This window comes from Pan paniscus, chromosome 13 (assembly GCF_029289425.2).
Source record: "Pan paniscus chromosome 13, NHGRI_mPanPan1-v2.0_pri, whole genome shotgun sequence".
In the NCBI taxonomy this organism is placed as follows: Eukaryota; Metazoa; Chordata; class Mammalia; order Primates; family Hominidae; genus Pan; species Pan paniscus.
The window spans coordinates 140,615,245-140,634,587 of NC_073262.2; the positions used below are offsets into that span (position 1 = coordinate 140,615,245).

The following is a 19,343-nucleotide window of genomic DNA, read 5'->3' on the forward strand; positions in this document are numbered from 1 at the left end:
CATGATGACAGGTGGCATCACTTTGCAGGAACCCCTCACCTTTGCCCTCATTGTGCCCCCAGCCTTGTTCTCCTCTTCTTCCCCCTCCCCTACTCCTCCTCTTCCTACCCCTTCCCTACTCCTCCTCTTCCTACCCCTCCCCTACTCCTCCTCTTTGTCTCTCGTGGCTTTCTGGCACTCCCACATCCCAGCACATCACCCCTGGGTGCCATCTTTGACCCCCTCCACCCACTCAGAGTTGCTGGAACCTCTCCATTCTGTTTGCTCTGAAGCCCCCACACTTTTCTGCCTCTGCCAGGTGCTTGCTGCCCATCTCTTAGGTCACTGGCCTCCACTTTGCCCTTTCTAAGATTGTCCTCTTTAAGCAAAGTTTAGAAACTTCTGTTCAGAAATCTCCAATGGCTCTCTCCACGCTCCTGTTTCTGTTTTTCTACTTTGTTTCCCAGTGCTCTGCTGTTGTTTTGGGACCTTTGTTCTGGCCACACTGGATGCTGTCTGGTTTCTGTGCTTTTCCATGCACTGTGCTTTCGCACATTGCTAATTTATCTGCTTGGAATACTCCTCTTTTCCCCTAACTCTGCAGGACTAAATTTTACTTACTTGCCAAAGCCCAACTCAGAAACTTCCTCTTTCCTCAGTCCCCACAGCTGGAGAGAATCTCCCTGTCCCAAAGACCCCAGAGCACACTACTTTCTGTCTGAGGCACAGAGGACGTTGCCGGGTCAGTTATTTCAGACGGTACCCTTCCCCATGCCCTGCTAAACTGCAGGTTTTTGTTTTTAATTAATTAGCTGTTTATTGTAAATATTTAAGGTGTGCAACAAGAAGGTTTTTGTTTTGTTTTGTTTTTTTGAGACAGGGTCTCACTTTGTTGCCCAGGCTGGAGCACAGTGAGGCGATGATTGCTCATTATAACCTCAAACTCCTAGGTTCAAGTGACCTTCCCACCTCAGACTCCTGAGTAATTGGGACTACAGGCATGCACCACCACGCCTGACTCTTTTTTGTTTGTTTATTTGTTTGAAGAGGTTGGGAGGTTGTGGAAAAAGGCAAAAAAAAAAAAAAAAAAAGTAGAGGTGGTGGTCTCACTGTGTTGCCCAGGCTGGTCTCAAACTCCTGGCCTGAAGCAATCCTCCTGCCTCGGCCTCCCAAAGCACTGGGATTACAGGCATTAGCCACAGTGCCAGGTCCAATATGCTGCTTTGATAAACATAGTAGTAGGTTGTTTACTACAGTCAGGTGAATTAATATATTCATCTTCTCATATAGTTTACCTTTTTTAAAATGGTAACATCTGAATCTACTCTGTTGGCAAATTTCCAGCATATAAAACAATATTATGAACTATAGTCATCATGCTGTACTTTAGATCTCTAGACTTATTCATCCTATATACCTGTAACTTTGTATCCCCCCATTCTGCCCCCTTCCCCACTCCCATGCCCTAGTCACCACCGTTTTCTGTTCCTTCATTTTGACTTTAGATTCTACATATATGTAAGATCATGTAGTATTTGTCTTTGTGTGTCTGGCTTATTTTATGTAGCATAATGTCTAGATTTACCCATGTTGTTGCAAATGACAGGATCTCTTTTTTAAGGCTGAACAATGTTCCAACATATATACTGTGTGTACCACAATTTCTTTATCCAGTTGTCAGTGACACTTAGGTTATTTCCATATTTTGCCTATTGTGAATAATAGTCCAATGAATATGGAAGTGCAGATATCTGTTCCACATACTGATTTTGTTGTCTTTGGGTAGATAACCAGAGTGGGATTGCTGGGTGATATGGTAGTTCTATTTTTAATTTTTTGAGGAACTTCCATACTGTTTTCCATAATGGCTATACCAAGTTTACAGCCCTGCTATCAGTATACAAGGGTTCTCTTTTTTCCACCTTCTTGCCAACATTTATCTCTCTTTTTGATAGCAGCCATTCTAACAGGTGTGAGGTGATTTCTCATGATTTTGATTTGTATTTCCCTGATGTTCAGTGATGTTGAGCACCTTTGCATATATCTGTTGGCCATTTTTATTTCTTCTTTGGAGATATGTCTATTCATGTTTTTTGCCCATTTTTAATTTTTTTTTTGCTATTGAGTTGTGTGATTTCCTTATATATTTTAGATATTAATCTGTTTATCGAATATATGATTTGTAAATATTTTCTCCCAATTCATAGACTACCTTTTTTTTTTTTTTTTTTTTTTGAGACGGGGTCTCACTCTGTCACGTAGAGTGAGTGGTGTAGAGTGCAGTGGTGTGGTCCCGGTTTACTGCAGCCTCGACTTCCCAGGCTCAGGTGATCCTCCCACTTCAATATCTTGAGCAGTTGGGACTACAGGTGTGTGCCACCACACCCCATTAATTTTTGTATATTTTGTTTAAAAAAAAAAAAGGTTTTGCTGTGTTGCCCAGGTAGGCCTTTAAACTCCTGGGCTCAAGCTATCTACCCACCTGACCTCACAAAGTATTGGGATTATAGGCAGGAGCCACCATGCCTGGCACATAGGCTGCCTTTTTATTTTGCTGATTGTTTCCTTTATTGTACAGAAGCTTTTTAGTTTGATGTAATCCCACTTGCTTATTTTTGCTTTTGTTCTCTGAGCTTTTGGTGTGATATCAAAAAAATCATTGCCAAGGCCCTTGTCAAGGAACTTATTCCCTATCTTTTCTTCTAGGAGTTTTATACTTTCAGGTCTTACATTTAAGTCTTTAATTCATTTTGAGTTGATTTTTCATGTATGGTATAAGATAAGAAGCCAATTTTATTCCCTTGCATGTGAATATCCAGTTTTCCCAACACCATTTATTGAAGGAACTATCCTTTCCCCATGGTGTTTTCTTGGTACCTGTGTCATAAATTAGTTGACTTTTATATGCTTAGGTTTACTTCTGGATTCTATTTTCTGTTCTATGTGTCTGTTTTTAAGCCAGTACTGTGCTATTTTGATTTCTATAGCTTGAAATCAGAAAGTGTGATGCTTACAACTTTGTTCTTTTTCAAGCTGCTTTGGTTTTTCAGGGTGTTTTGTGATTCCAGACAAATTTTAGAATTGTTTTTTTAATTTCTGTGAAAAATGCCATTGGAATTTTGATAGGGATTGCATTGAATCTGTAGATTGCTTTGGGTAGTATGGACATTTTAACAATATTAATTCTTCAAATATGTGAACAGAGTATATCTTTCCATATATTTATTTGTGTCTTCTTTAATGTCTTTCATCAATGTTTTACAGTTTTCACTATACAGATCTTTTATCTCCTTAAATTTATTCCCAATCATTTTATTCTAAAGTGGGTGTGTGTGTGGGGAAGGGCAGGGCAGTCTTTAGGGCTTTCTGCATATAGGATCTTGTCACCTGAAACTGGGATAATTTTATTTCTTTCTTTCTAGTTTGGATGCCTTTTATTTGTTTTTCTTGTCTGATTGCTCTGGTTTAGACTTCTAACACTGTGTTGAATAGAAGTGGTGAGCAGGATTGTGGCGAGGGTTTGCAGTTTTGTCCTGCAGAGGGGGTGCTGGGCTTAAACACCAAATGAATGGCTCGTGGAAGAGGGACTGCGATGTCTGAGGCCCTGAGGCAGAGGACTGGGGCCAAGAAATGCAGCTATGAGGGGGTAACTGGAAGATAGCACTGGGAACAGACATAGACACAAGGTGCATATAGATCAGGTTTTGAGAGGAATCATTCCAGTACTTGGAACCACTTTTAAAAACACTGTAGTGACTGGCTACCTATAGGTCATTTCTATGTTAATTTAAAATGTTTTTCTTTTACATTAAAGTGAATATTCAAGGACTTTTGACTGAATTTGTTGGCATTCTGCAAGTCACTTTGTATATCGAAAGCAGCTAAATGGCTTAAAGTCTAAACTTTAGACAAGGTTTTATTCAGTTCATCCATTTTTTTTTTTTTTTTTGATTCAGTGTTCTAGAGGAAATTGCCAATTTAGAACTGGTGGTTTTATGTGGAGTAATTGACTAATATTAATAATAATTTCTTTGTTTCTACAGAGGTTGCAGAACTTGAAGCTAATTTACCTTGTAAGTATAGCATCCCCAAACACTAAGTACTGTGAAATAATTGCATGAAGACAACTTTTTATGTTTTAATAACCTTGTATAGTAAAAAGCCTACTTTTCATGTATGTTAGGAATGAATTTTAATTTTCTGTGAAAAGGTAGGATTTTTTCAAGTGTCTAATAAGAACAAGGTAGGCCAGGCATGGTGGCTCATGCTGCTAGTCTCAGCACTTTGGGAGGCAGAGGCAGCTGGATCACTTGAGGTCAGGAGTTCGAGACCAGCCTGGCCAACATGGTGAAACCCTGTCTCTACTAAAACTACAAAAATTAGCTGAGCATGGTGGTGCATGCCTGTAGTTCCAGCTACTTGGGAGGCTGAGACAGGAGAATCACTTGAACCTGGGAGGCAGAGGTTGCAGTGAGCTGAGATCAGGCCACTGCACTCCAACCTGGGCAACAGAGCAAGACTCCATCTCAAAAAAAAAAAAAATTGGATTAGCTGGGCCTGGTGCTGCATCACTGTAGCCCCAGCTACTCGGGAGGCTAAGGCATTAGAATCGCTTGAACCCAAGAGGCGGAGGTTGCAGTGAGCCAAGACTGCGCCATTGCACTCCAGCCTGGGTGACAGAATGAGACTCTGTCTTAAAAAAAAAAAAAAAAAAAAAAAAGAACAAGGTTCTGCCACCTTTCTGAGTGCTTTCTATCTCTCCTTAGCATAGCAGAGGTGCATTTGGTTAGGTTTTTGCCTCTTCCAGATGCATTCTGTCCCACATCCACTTTGAGTGAAAAAGTATATAAATCAATAACAGTTCCACTTTTGTTAGGGATGATACCAGCTTTTTGGCAAAGTTCTCATTTGTAACTTGTCTGCATGTTTGAGGGGTGGCTGCACTGCCTTGCTGTCAGTGGGAGTCCATCTTGCTTGATTGTTTCTGCCCCAGACACACAGGGTCAGCATGCAGTCTTCACTCATGAGCACGGTACATTCGGAAAGCTATTTATCAGGCAGTTCACTTTTGTAATACATGTCTTATTTTCTCTATCATTAATCTTCCAAACCCTTGATTATTTCAAAAGAGCCCGATCAAAGCCTGAAAGCTTTGATCATTTTAGCATTTTTTGAATTACAACTTTTTATCATCGTACTTCCTTTAAAATTAGTTCTGGGGCTGAGGATGTCTGTGGGTAATGGTGAAATATTTTATAAGTGGGTCTGCTGGTTTGGGTGAGTGCTAGAGAGAACTTAGGTTTGGATGTGGAGATATCTCTGACACGGGGCAGGACAGGGCCCATTCCAGCCTCCATCTGAAGTAGGAAAGATAATGGTGGGTTGCAACCTCTCCATGGTTGTGAAATCAGTTTGAGAGGGTAAGTATGTAATGTTTCTTAAAAAATTATTATTATTTTCAAGACAGAGGCTCACTCTGTCACCCAGGCTGGAGTGCAGTGGTGAGATCTCGGTTCACTGCAACCTCTGCCTCCTAGGTTCAAGTGATTCTTGCACCTCAGCCTCCCGAGTAGCTGGGACCACAGGCATGCACCACCACGCCAGGCTAATTTTTGTATTTTTAGCAGAGATGGGTTTTTGCCTTGTTGGGCAGGCTGGTCTCAAACTCTTGGGCTCAAGTGATCCTTCTGCCTCAGCCTCCCAAAGTGCTGGGATTACAGGCGTGAGCCACCGCGCCCAGCCAAAAGATTATTTTCAGCATATAGAATTTATGGGTAGGTATAGTGAGTTGTGATATAAAATATGTTTCTTACTGTGGATCTCAGTTGAAAGTGTTTTGAAAGACACTGGATTGCTTGACCTCAAAGTTTTCTTCAACTCGGAAATGAGGCAATATCTTGAGATTCTGTTAAAAGGTTATCTTTCTGGCTGGGTGCAGTGGCTCACGCCTGTATTCGCAACACTTTGGGAGGCTGAAGCGAGTGGATCATTTGAGCTCAGGAGTTCGAGACCAGCTTGGTCAACATGATGAAACCCTGTCTCTACTAAAAGTACAAATTTAGCCAGTTGTAGTGGTATGCACCTGTAATCCCAGCTGCTCGGGAGGCTGGGGCAAGAGAATTCCTTGAACCCAGGAGGTGGAGGTTGCAGTGAGCTGAGATTGTGCCACTGCACTCCTGGGCGACGGAGTGAGACTGTCTCAAAAAAAAAAAAAAAAAAAAAAAAAAAAGTCATCTTTCTACCCACTGAAGTATTTACAGATGAAGTGGTTTGCTTTAAAATGCTACAGGAAGACAAACAATAAACAAATAACTGTCGGGGGGCAGGATAGACAAGCAAAATTGGCAAAATGTTGAAGCTGGGGGATGGGTTCATTATACTCTTCTCTTTTATTAGGACATTTTCCTAATAAAAATAAAATAAAATAATCCCTCTGCTTTCCAGTCCCATCTTATCTTCCCACAGGCCCCCAACTTGAGCCTGTATATACATGTAAACCTTTTTTTTTTTTTTTTTAATAGACAGGGTCTCTCTTTGTTGCCCAAGTTGGAGTACAGTGGCATGAGTGTGGCTCACTGCAGTCTCAACCTCCTGGGCTCAAGTGATCTTCCCACCTCAGTCTCCTGAGCAGCTGAGACCTCAGACCTCAGGTGCATGCTACCACGCCTAGCTAATTTTTAAAAATTATTATTATTTTTTATACAAAAAATTAGCCAGGCATCATGGTGGGCGCCTGTAGTCCCAGCTACTCTGGAGGCTGAGGCAGGAGAATGGCGTGAACCCAGGAGGCGGAGCTTGCAGTGAGCCGAGATAGCACCAGTGCACTCCAGCCTGGGCGACAGAGCGAGACTCTGTCTCAAAAAAAAATAATAATAATAAAATTATTATTATTTTTTTGTAGAGATGGAGTCTCCTGTGTTGCCCAGGCTGATCTCAAACTCCTGGGCTCAAGTGATCCTCCCACCTTGGCCTCCTAAAGAGCTGAGATGACAGGCACAAGCCACTGTGCATGGCCAACACATGTAGACATTTAATCAAAACCACAGAAAAGGTCCCACTTATAAATGGTTCATTCATCCTTGATACATATCTTACAGAGATTGTTGGTTTTTAACCCATAGAGTGTACTTTAAAAACAAGAAAATTTTATGACTGGCTTTCAAATCAGGATTGTAACTGCATACCTTAGGTTTGAAAGAAGTATGGCACATCTCCTAGCCCTATGGCTATGGTGTCAGATAAAAAGACAGCATGCTCCCTGCCCCTTCTTTCATTCTTTCTCCCTACCTTCTCTCCTAATCGAAGAGGGGGAAATTATATCATTTTATTCAAGTAAGCCATGCTTTCCAAAAGTATGTCTCATTATGCTAAAGAGAAAACAAGAAACCACCAATGAATAACCCTTTACTATCTATTTAATTATCTTTCTAAAATATTTACAAAGGCAAACAAAATAACTTGCCTTGTATCAGTACCACTTAGTAACTATTCGGAACTAGTTTGGAGCTCTGCACATGCAAGTTTGTAGCGGTTTCTCTGCAAAAAAATTTAAAATGTTTCTTTCAGATAGACTGAAATATTAGAGGCTCAGATAGTGCATGCCCACATGTAGATAAAAAGCTTAATTCTGGTGCATTGAACTGGAACAAAAACCTGTTAAATTTTTTTTTTTTTTTAGAACTTAACCTTTCTTTTCTTTTCTTTCTTTTTCTTTTTTTTTTTTTTGAGACAGTCTTGCTCTGTCACCCAGGCTGGAATGCAGTGGCGCGATCTCGGCTCACTGCGACCTCCACTTCCTGGATTCAAGTGACTTTCCTGCCTCAGCCTCCTGAGTAGCTGGGATTACAGGTGCCCGCCACCACACCTAGCCAATTTTTGTATTTTTAGTGGAGATGGGGTTTTGCCAGGATTACAGGCGTGAGCCGCTGCACCTGGCATAGTTTTATTGCTTTGTAATCCACTTTGATAATTTCTTTTTTTTTTTTTTTTTTGAGACAGAGTCACGTTCTTTCACCCAGGCTGAAGTGAAGTGGCACGATCTCGGCTCTCTGCAACCTCTGCCCCCGGGTTCAAGCAGTTCTCCTGCCTCAGCCTCCCCCTCAGCTGGGATTACAGGCATGCGCCATTACATCCGGCTAATTTTTTGTATTTTTAGTAGAGAGGGGGTTTTACCATGTTGGCCAGGCTAGTCTTGAACTCCTAACCTCTGGTGATCCACCTGCCTTGGCCTCCCAAAGTGCTAGGATTACAGGCATGAGCCACTGCGACCGGCCGATAATTTCTTTATTCTTGATGGGCCAGCTTTTTGGAGCTATTGATTTCCGCATCTGTCTATTAAAACAAAGGAGAATGCCAGATATTAAAAACAAATACATGATGCCAACTTCAGTGAATCATTGAAACATTTCCCAAGTCAGAATTATATGTTTTTGTTACTTAGAACTCACTAGAAGGATGGCATTTATCTTTGCAAGTTAAGATTAGGAAGAATAAAGCCCATTTTAAGTATTTCACACATAGTTCTAAATGTGTAATTTTGGGGAAAGTCTTGAACTCTTTGGCTCCAGTTTGTTTATTTCTCAAGTAAGGACTGTGACATTGTCATCTCTAAGACTGCTTCTTGCTTTTCTAGACAGTTTTCACTCTGGAAAGGAAACCCCACTAACAGTCCTGTGTTATTTGTTGCTTGTATATACAGGTGTCCCATGTCTTAACATGGTCATTAAGTACTGAAAGGAAATGAGGCAAGAGGTAGGGGAAGAAGTCATGAACTAGTTATTAATGTAGGAATTAACCTTGCTTCTGTTGATAACCTGTATGATCTTGGGCTAGTCACCAAACCTCTCTGGACCTTCTACTTATGTCTCCTAATTGAGGACGTTGGACTAGATCGTCTCTAAGGTCACCTCTGAGTAGAAATTTGAATTGTCCTGTTTTCGATAACAATTTTTATCATTGTCAAACTAAGCAAATACTTTTGGTGGAACTTGTAAGAAAACTTTAAGCAAATTTTTAAAAAGTCTTCTAAAAAAACTTTAAAAACTTAAAAAGACAAAATATCATAGTAAATTCTGGGTGGGAGCTAACTCCTGGGCAGCACTCTTTTTTTTTTTCAGATGGAGTCTCGCTTTGTTGCCCAGGCTGGAGGGCAGTGGCGTGATCTCAGCTCACTGCAACCTCTGCCTCCCAGGTTCAGGCAATTCTCCTGCCTCAGCCTCCCAAGTAGCTGGGACTACAGGCGCCCACCACCTTGCCCAGCTAATTTTTGTATTTTTAGTAGAGACGGGGTTTCACCATGTTGGCCAGGCTGGTCTCAAACTACTGACCTCGTGAACCGCCTGCCTTGGCCTCCCAAAGTTCTGGGATTAGAGACATGATCCACCATGCCTGGCCAGCACTCTTCTTTTTAACTTCCATTTGCCGTGGTGACTGTGGATGTCTGTGGTGCTAAGAGAACAGAGTAGAAATTTGACCTGGGTTTTTCCTGGTTTTTCCATGTTTAGTTCACCACCAGTGGTGAACTGAGAAGTTTAGCATAGGCCTGGTGTGGTGGCCCATGCCTGTAATCCTAGCACTTTCAGAGGCCAAGGTGAGTGGATCACTTGAGCACGGGAGTTCAAGACTAGCCTGGGTAACATGGCGAAAACCTGCCTCTACAAAAGATACAAAAATTAGCCAGGTGTGGTGGTGTGCATCTGTAGTCCCTGCTACTCAGGAGGCTGAGGTGGGAGGATCACCTGAGCCTTGGAGGCAGAGGTTGCGGTGAGCTGGAATCATGCCACTGTCCTCCAGTCCAGGCAACAGAGTGAGACCCTGTCTAAAAAAAAGTTTAGCATAGTATTTTCTGATTTTATAGATGTAGAAAATTTTTATATATATTCCTTCCAGATTCCTTGGGTATTTTTCCAATGGGTAATTAGCTGTGTGTCATTTGTTTGAAGGAGATGGGTGGGATGCAATCAACTTCCCTGGCCTGCACCAGCAGCCAGTAGCTTCTCTCCCAGGGGAACACTTTGTCCTGATTCAGGCCTCTTATGATTTGGACCAGTGGGCACAGAACATTGCCATCTGGGTCAGTAGAGCATTGTTTTACCAATAAAGCAAGCTGATTTACCACTTAGGTAGTAAAGGCATTTTTTAAAAAGACAAAAGATTATGGTGAACTCTGGCTGGGTGGGAGCTAAGTCCTGGGCGCACTCTTCTTCTTCTTCTTTTTTTTTTTTTTTTTTTTTTTTTTGAGGCAGAGTTTCACTCTTGTTGCCCAAGCTGGAGTGCAATGGTGCGATCTTGGCTCACTGCAACCTCCATCTCCTGGGTTCAAGCGATTCTCCTGCCTCAGCCTCCCAAGTAGCTGGGATTACAGGCGTAAGCCACCACGCCCGGCCAGCACCCTTCTTTATAAAGAACTTCCATTTACCATGGTGACTGAATGTCTGTGGTGCTAGGGCAACAGAGTTGACCTGCGCTCTTTCCTGGTTTTTTTTGTGTTTAGTTAGCCTTTGCCTGCATGTATTAATCTCCCTGAGATATGGTTTCTTCTTGTCAAAGTACAGTAGCATAATTCTTGAAATAAATGGTTTAGTGACCACTTAAACATTGAAGGAAAACATCTCTATTTGGAATTAACTAGTAAAAGACTGTAAGGAGAAAAGCACATGACAAAAACCACTGGTTTGCAATTTTAGAGTATTGGCACGATTATTATCAGACAAATAGGGAGGGAGATCTACCAACTTTCCATAAACCGTACGAATCCCTGTAGCACCGCTAACTTTACATGTGTTCAAAGGTTAGCATCAACATATGGACTGCTGCTCACTGCCAGACCTTCCTGATGTGCTGTTTCTTTTGCAGGTACATGTAAAGTGCATTTTCCTGATCCAAACAAGCTTCATTGTTTTCAGCTAACAGTAACCCCAGGTAATATTCTTACATAAGTATTAAAGTGATTTCAAACAGCGAATTATAAAGGCTGCCCAAACCTGTAATCTTTGCTTTGGTTTGTCCTCTAGCTTTTAAAAGATTAACACATTAATAACAATTTCATATGAAGATAAGATATATACTTCATAGTGAATGAAATAAAGCATATTAAAGTGAATTTGAGGCATTCAGTGTACACTCTCAATAATGATGTATAAATATAACTAAAGTTAATGACAGCTGAGGCAGTTGGTGTATAGTGAAGAGTGTGGGCTCTGAAGTCATAAGTGGGTTCCAATCCTTTTCCCTTACGTAGGAATAGTGTGACCTTGGTTAAGTTGCTTAACCTTTTAGCCACAGCCTGCCTATCTACAAAGTGGGATCAAATAGGACCTATCTCATAGGACAGTTGTGGGGATTAAACAGATAGTGTGGGTAAAGCACTTAAGCCCAGGGTCTGGCACACAGAAGCAGACAGAAGATTACCAGCTGTCCTCAGTAAGACGGATAAGTGTCTAATCCCTAAGCTGCCCCAGCATGGCAACATATTTCTTCTTGGTCAAAGTGACAGCAAGAGGAGGACTTGTATATTTTCTAGTTACAATGCAGCTCCAAGAGCTGCAGATTCCCACACTTCACAACCCACTGGTGTTTATGTTGGACAGTGGGTGGCAACCGGTCGATGCTGTTGTGGGGAATTAACAAGAGGGAAGGACGTTTGGTGGTGGAAATATAGGGTGTTATTTTATTTGGGGGATGGAAAGGTAGTGAGAAACTGAGAATTGTTAGTCACTAGCTAATTAAAATGTGGAAAAGAATATAGGATTTTGGTAGGTGGCAATGAACCCACAAATAAGTCCCGGCCTTGTCTCTCTGTAGGTAGGATGGGCTTTTTCTGTGGAAGATGTTTGATAATAATAGCACAAGAAATCCTGGTTTCAAAATATCAAAATATGCTTGAAAACTTAAAAAAAATTCTATTTTATCTATGTGATGGTTCCACAAAGGGCTCTGGAAGTATAAATCAGTCTGATACTGATTCTTCTAAGATAAGGAGAGTACTTGGGTATAGGAGTTAATACTAGAACATCATCATTATGTATATATTTTTCTTTTCTTTCTTGTTTTTTCTATTAGCTGTACTTTATGCCAAATAGAACACCATCATTAGAAAGCAGAGTGTTCCACGTGCCTGACATCTATAGATAAATGTAGTGAAGGGCTTTAAACTGTGAAATGATGAAAACTCTAACGATCCTTTGGCTGCCTTCCTAAAACACATTGCATATTGTGCTGTTTTTGACGAGAGATATTGAGCACACTCTAATGCTTTCTTGGTGACTCAAGGTCACTGCTATGGACATCATTTACTATTCTGTTAAGTAATGTAGGGTATTCTCAGAAATCATTGTAGTGATTAAGATTGGTTCTCTGTTTACTAATTTCAGACTTGTGTGTTTATAGTAAAATATTTTCTTTCATCTGCCTTTCTAGGGCATTTTCAATGGCTATCAGGGATTCTGTGGCTCTGCCCATCCCAAGCATGGGCTTTGTGGTCCTTGGCCACTCAAAGATGTTTGTTGATTTTTCCAGGCTCTTTACTGTCATGTGATTGGGTTTCTGGCAAGTCTGGATAAATGTTTCTTCCCCGCCTCCCCTCCGCGTTTTTTTTTTTTTTTTTGAGACCAAGTCTCACTCTGCCACCCAGGCTGGAGTGCAGTGGCGCAATCTCGGGCTCACTGCAACCTTCGCCTTCCGGGTTCAAGTGATTCTCCTGCCTCAGCCTCCTGAGTAGCTGGGATTACAGGCATGCGCCACCATGCCCAGCTAATTTTTGTATTTTTAGTAGAGATGGGATTTCACTGTGTTGGCCAGGCTAGTCTCAAACTCCTAACCTCAGGTGATCTGCCAGCCTCGGCTTCCCAAAGTGCTGGGATTACAGGCGTGAGCCACTGCGCTCAGCCCCCCTTATTTTTTAACTGAAATTTTTTACTGAATCACTTTAATGTCGTGATTATTGTATATATGAAGCATCTTTGATGTTGGTCTTAGAATTGTCCTTGAAAATGGAGCATAATTGTTACAGTTTTTGTATTCACTGTTCCATCAGATTAAAAAGTAACCTGTGGCTGGGCCCGGTGGCTCATGCCTGTAATTCCCGCACTTTGGGAGGCCCAGGTGGGTGGATCACTTGAGGTCAGGAGTTCGAGACCAGCCAGGCCAACATAGTGAAACCTCGTTTCTACTAAACATACAAAAAAATTAGCCCGGTGTGGTGGTGGTACGTGCCTGTAATCCCAGCTACTCAGGAGGCTGAGGCAGGAGAATTGCTTGAACCCAGGAGGTGGAGGTTGCAGTGAGCTGAGATCGGCCCAGTGCACTCCAGCCTGAGCAACAGAGCTGTCTCAAAAAAAATAAAAAAAATAAGTAAAAAGTAACTTGTGTCTTGGTACCTGTAAATACTTAATGCCTGAACATTCATATCTTTAATAAGTGTACTTCAGGGACATTAACATTGAGCTGTGCACAGCATGCTTTTTAGATACTGTGTATATGCCCTTATTTTGTGATGTCTGTAAATTAGAAAGCTGTGGTGATGCCTGCCCTTTGATTATTAAGAGAAGTGTGGCCGAGATATGCCAACCGGAAAAACTTGCTTCATATCATGGTTTTTAAAAAAAATTTTAGAATCATGCTCCTCTTCATATTGAAAACAAATTACAGTGATATGTCTAAGTTGTGAAGTTTTAACAATATATGAAATAAAATGATTTTGAAATGGACTCATTTGTAGCCAGTAATCCTGGAGCTAGGGCTGAAAACTCACTAATATCTATGATCTGGGGGTTAGAATGGTCAAGAGTGGAAGAATTGCGTCTGCATTTTCAGCTCACACCTCTTCATCTGGCTCCTGTTCACACTTGCTAACATTTTGATAGTTTTGTTTGCTTTTGGAATGGTTGCTCATGCTTGGGAATAAATACACTCTTTAGAGAAAAACATGGAAATGTAATTTGGTGATGGGGAAAAGAAAGGGACCGAATTTAGAAAAAAAGTGTCCACATCATCTCGCAAAACAAGAAAAAGTAGTAATAAGTGAAATGAAACAAAACAAAAACATAAAAGATAGCCTGAAATATCCCGTGGAGGCTTCTGTGAAGTTAGTGGGACAGTTTGAAAAACTGGACCTGTTCAGTGAGTGGCCTGGCTGACATGTTGATCAAGGTCACCTCAGCCTGCCCTGCTGTGATGGTGGTGATGGTTTTAGGCTGAAGGGAACATGGGTTTAAGTAACAATGACAATTTTTTAAATTTAAATTAAAAATTTTAAAATCAGTTTTACTGAGGTATAAAATTATAAACAATAAAATGTACTAATTTGAAATGTATAGCTTACATTTGGAAAATGTATACACATATGTAACCATAACCCCAATAAAGATGAAAAACATTTCCATCATTCCCAAAGTTTCCTTCTGCCTCTTTGCAGCCAGTTCCTTGCCCCCTACACCACCATCCAAAATTCCTTTCTGATTTTTATTTCCATAAATTAGTTTTTCTTGTTCTTGAATTTTTTATATGTAAATGGAATCTTATATATGTACTCTTTGTCTCTGAGTTCTTTCACTTAACATAGTTTTAAATTTACACATGTTGTGTGAATCAGTAGTTTATTCCCTTTTTATGGAATTTTAATGAATATGTCATAATTTATCTTCCTAGTGATAGACATTTGAGTAGTTTCTAGGTTTTGGCTAGTATCAATAAACCAAAATCTATGAGGTTTGACTGCCGTGAGCTTTTTTTTTTTTTACAAGCTTTTCGTGTTCATAGTTTTCCTTTCTCTTTAATTCTACCTAAGAGTGGAATTTCTGAGTCATAGGAAAGATAACATGTTTAACCTTTTTAGAAACTTTCCTCTGTGGTTGTGCCATACCCTGACCAGCACTGTATGAGAAGTTTCCATTGTTCTACACATATATCAACATTTGGGTGTGAAATGGTATATCATTGGGGTTTTTATTTGCATTTCTCCGTGACAGATGATGTAGAGTATCTTTTCATGTATTTACGGGCCATTTATACATCGTCCTTTCTGAAGTGCCTCAGTCTTTTGCCCTAAAAAAACTTTTTATTTTGTGCTGTGGTCTGAATACAAGTCTTTTGTCAGATGCATGAGCTGCAGATATTTTCTCCCATTCTGTGACTTTTCTGCTCATTTTTTAAAATGCTGTCTTTTGTTGAGGAGGAATTTATTTTTTTTATTTTTTTTTTTGAGACAGAGTCTCGCTCTGTCACCCAGGCTGGAGTGCAGTGGTGCAACTTCACCTCACTGAAATCTCTGCCTCCCAGATTCAGGCGATTCTCAGGCCTCAGCCTCTTTTACTTAACGTAATGTTTTTGAGTTTCATCCATTGTAGTTTTAGTAGAGACGGGGTTTTGCTGTGTTGGCCAGGATGGTCTCAAACTCTTGGCCTCAAGTGATCCGCCCACCCTGGCCTCCCAAAGTGCTGAGATTACTGGCATGAGCCACCACATGTGGCTGAAATTTTAATTTTTATGATGTGCAGTTTATCAGTTTTTTAATGGTTTGTGCCTTTTATGTCCTGTCCAGAAATTTTTGCTTACCTGAAACTTATAAATATATGCTCCTATGTTTTTTTCCTAGAAGCTTTAGGATGGTAGGTTTTATGTTAAGGTCCATCATCCATCTTGAATTGATTTTTGTGTATGGAGTAAGACAGAGGTTGAGATTTACTTTATCTATCTAGATATCCAGCTGTTTCAATGAAAAGACTTTCCTTTCTTCATTGAATTACCTTGAAAGCTTGACCAAACAGCATTGACTGTATATGTGTAGTTCTGCTTTTTGGACTTGATTCTGTTCCATTGGTCTGTGTTTACCCTTAGGCCCGTACCACACTGTTTTAATTGTCGTAGCTTTATATAGTACTTATTTTGAAATTCATAGATGTTAAGTATTTTGATGTTGTTCTTTTTTTTTTTTTTTTGAGACAGAGTCTCGCTGTGTCGCCTAGGCTGGAGTGCAGTGGCGCGATCTCAGCTCACTGCAACCTCCACCTCCCAGGTTCGAGCGATTCTCCTGCCTCAGCCTCACGAGTACCTGGGATTACAGGTGCACACCACCATACCCAGCTAATTTTTATGTTTTTAGTAGAGACAGGTTTCACGATGTTGGCCAGGCTGGTCTCAATCTCCTGACCTCGTGATCCACCCGCCTTGGCCTCCCAAAATGCTGGGATTACAAGCGTGAGCCACTGCGCCCAGCCCAGAATATTCTTACTAGTCTACTAATATCTGTAAGACTTATATTGATGTCTCCTTTTTCATTACTGATACAGTAATTTGTGGCTTCTCATTTTTCTTGATCATCTTAGCTAAAGGTTTATGCAGTTGATTTTTGCAAAGAACTGACTTTTTTCTCAATTGTTTGCCCATTTCATTTATTTCTGCTCTTTGTTATTTCCTTCCTAATACTTTGGTTTTACTTTACTTTTTCTAGCTTCTTGAAGTAGGACCTAGATCATTGGTGTGTATGTATCTATTTTAGTGTTTTTAAAAGTAATGTTGATTGAGATATAAGTTACATTCTTTTACTTAACGTAATGTTTTTGAGTTTCACCCATGTTGTTAATCAGTATTCTGTATTTTGTATTGTTGAATTGTATTCTATTGTATGGACGCATACCAGTTTATTTACCCGTTGACCAGTGGACGAACCTTTGTGTTGTTTCCACTTTGGGGCTATTATACATGAAGCTGTTAAAATTTTTTATGTACAGGTCTTCATTTGCCAGTATGTTTTTATTTCTTCTGGGTAAATACAAAGCAGTTAAATTACTGGGCCATGTGGTAAGAGTAAGTTTAACTTTATAAAACCACCGCCATTAAGTTTTCCAAAGTTTTGCATTCCTACTAGCAATGAATGAGAATTCCAGTTTCTCTATATTCTTACTGACAACTGGTATTGTCATTCTTTTCAATTTTAGCCATTCTAGTAGGTATATATCTCATTATAACTTTAACTTGCATTTCCCTAATGACTAGTGATGGTGATCTTATCGTTTGCTTGTTTGCTACCTGTATATCTCCTTTTTTCAAGTGAGTCTTCGAATATTTTGCCCATTTAAAAATATGATTGATTGTCTTTTATTTTTTATTTTTTGAGATAGAGTTTTGCCTTTTTTTTTTTTTTTTTTTTTTTGAGATCAAGTTTCACTCTTGTTGCCCAGGCTGGAGTGCAATGGTGCAATCTCGGCTCACCGCAACCTCCGCTTCCTGGTTCAAGCGATTCTCCTGCCTCAGCCTCCCAAGTAGCTGGGATTACAGGCATGTGCCACCACGCCCGGCTAATTTTGTATTTTTAGTAAAGACAAGGTTTCTCCATGTTGGTCAGGCTGGTCTCGAACTCCTGACCTCAGGTGATCTGCCCGCCTCAGCCTCCCAAAGTGCTGGGATTACAGGCATGAGCCACCACACCCAGCCTGATTGTCTTATTAAGTTGTAAGCTTTCCTTATATACCTTGATATGAATCCTTTATCAGATATGTGGTGTTTTTTTTAAAGGGTTTTTATTGATATTACATATAGAAAAAATTCTGATTAGAGACTTCTACAGCTAGATTATAAATCTTATATAGTTATGTGTGTATTCCTCTAAATTTGTTTCAGAATATATCAGTCATTAGGCCGGGCCCAGTGGCTCATGCCTGTAATGCCAGCATTTTGGGAGGCCAAGGCGGGTGGATCACGAGGTCAGGAGATCGAGACCATCCTTGCTAACATGGTGAAACCCCGTCTCTCCTAAAAGTACAAAACAAAATTAGCAGGGTGTGGTGGCGGGCGCCTGTAGTCCCAGCTACTTGGGAGGCTGAGGCAGGAGAATGGCGTGAACCCAGGAGGCGGAGCTTGCAGTGTGCCGAGATTGCGCCACTGCACTCCAGCCTGGGCGACAGAGCAAGACTCCGTCTCAACAAAAAACAAAAAACAAAACAAAAAAGAATGTATCAGTCATTAGATTATTGATGTTTTCTTGTTTTGAAATTTTAATTTATAAAAACTCCCTGATACATGATAATAAACGTGCAGCTTACATTGAGTCATAAATGTTTAGTGGATTTATTTGCTATCCCCATCATGTTTGGTTTGTTTCAGAGCTTTGGAGCTTTAGGAGGAGAAGTTTCTGAATGTGTAATAAAGGAATATCCCAATTTTTTTTTTTTTTTTTTTTTTTTGAGACAGAGTTTTGCTCTGTTGCCCAGGCTGGAGTGCAGTGACACAAATCTCAGCTCACTGCAACCTCTGCCTCCCAGGTTCAAGCGATTCTCCTGCCTCAGGCTACCGAGTAGCTGGGATTACAGGCATGCGCCACCACACCCAGATAATTTTTAAATTTTTAGTAAAGACGAGGTTTCACTATGTTGGCCAGGCTGGTCTCGAACTCCTGACCTCTGGTGATCTTCCTGCCTTGGCCTCCCAAAGTGCTGGGATTACAGGCATGAGCCGCTGCACCTGGCCGGAATATTCCAATTTTTGAGCAAAGAATTACAGTTGGTAAACCTGAAACCTGAGATGGTTCCATGCTTGAACATTTTGTTTTTTTGTTTTTTTGAGACGGAATCTCACTCCATCACCCAGGCTGGAGTGCAGTGGCGCGATCTTGACTCACTGCAATCTCCGCCTCCTGGGTTCAAGCGATTCTCTTGTCTCAGCCTCCTGAGTAGCTGGGATTACAGGTGTGCACCACCACGCCTGGCTAATTTTTATTTTATTTTTTTATTTTTTTTATTTTTAGTAGAGACAGGGTTTCCCCATGTTGGCCAGGCTGGTCTCGAACTCCTGACCTCAAGTGATCCATCTGCCTTGGCCTCCCAAAGTGCTGGGATTAAAGGCATGAGCCACCATGCCCGGCTGACGCATGAATGTTTTGGAACAACATTTAAATAGTTATGGACATGTAAGGAAGATAAGGAAATGGAGCAGAGCACCAGAGTAGACCTATTACCTTGACCAGCATCCTGACCATGTAGTAGTTTACATGTAGTTTATTGTTAATATGTAAAGGTTTCAGACACGTAAAATTTATACTCTCATCCCTGTTTCTTTCTAGCTTGATTTTTAATTTTAGTATGGAGATAAACATTATGAGGGGGATAAATTTGAAGAAGCACAGTTTTTTTTTTTTTTGGTAGAATCTTTTCTTTCAAATAATCTTAAAAATACAGATGCCAATTTTCTTGCGATGTAGAATAGAAATGTGATGTTAGCTCTTAAAATGTCAGTTATCTGCCAAAGCATTCTCTTAACTTTCATCAGGAAAACATTCACTGCTCTCTCCTTGCTCCTTCCAAGAATTTGGCTGGTGTGATGCTTCTTTGCTTACTGTGCCTACTGAGTAGGCCACCCCATCATCTGATACA

General features: G+C 40.7%; 1 protein-coding gene across 10 annotated transcripts in view; it reads left to right on the forward strand.

The window, feature by feature from the left end:
• Positions 1-19,343, forward strand: part of UBE2F (ubiquitin conjugating enzyme E2 F (putative)) — a 75,518-nt gene that overhangs the window by 16,983 nt on the left and 39,192 nt on the right. For 7 of the 10 annotated variants that reach the window (XM_063595342.1, XM_034955454.3, XM_063595343.1 and 4 more), the window contains exons 3-4: positions 4,023-4,052; positions 10,834-10,899. The exons of 1 other annotated variant lie outside the window; for it this stretch is intronic. In XM_063595342.1, the coding sequence (XP_063451412.1) occupies positions 4,023-4,052; positions 10,834-10,899 (96 nt within the window). The remainder of the gene's footprint in view (positions 1-4,022; positions 4,053-10,833; positions 10,900-19,343) is intronic. 2 more of the 10 variants (XM_034955453.3, XM_034955455.3) reach the window with 1 other exon arrangement.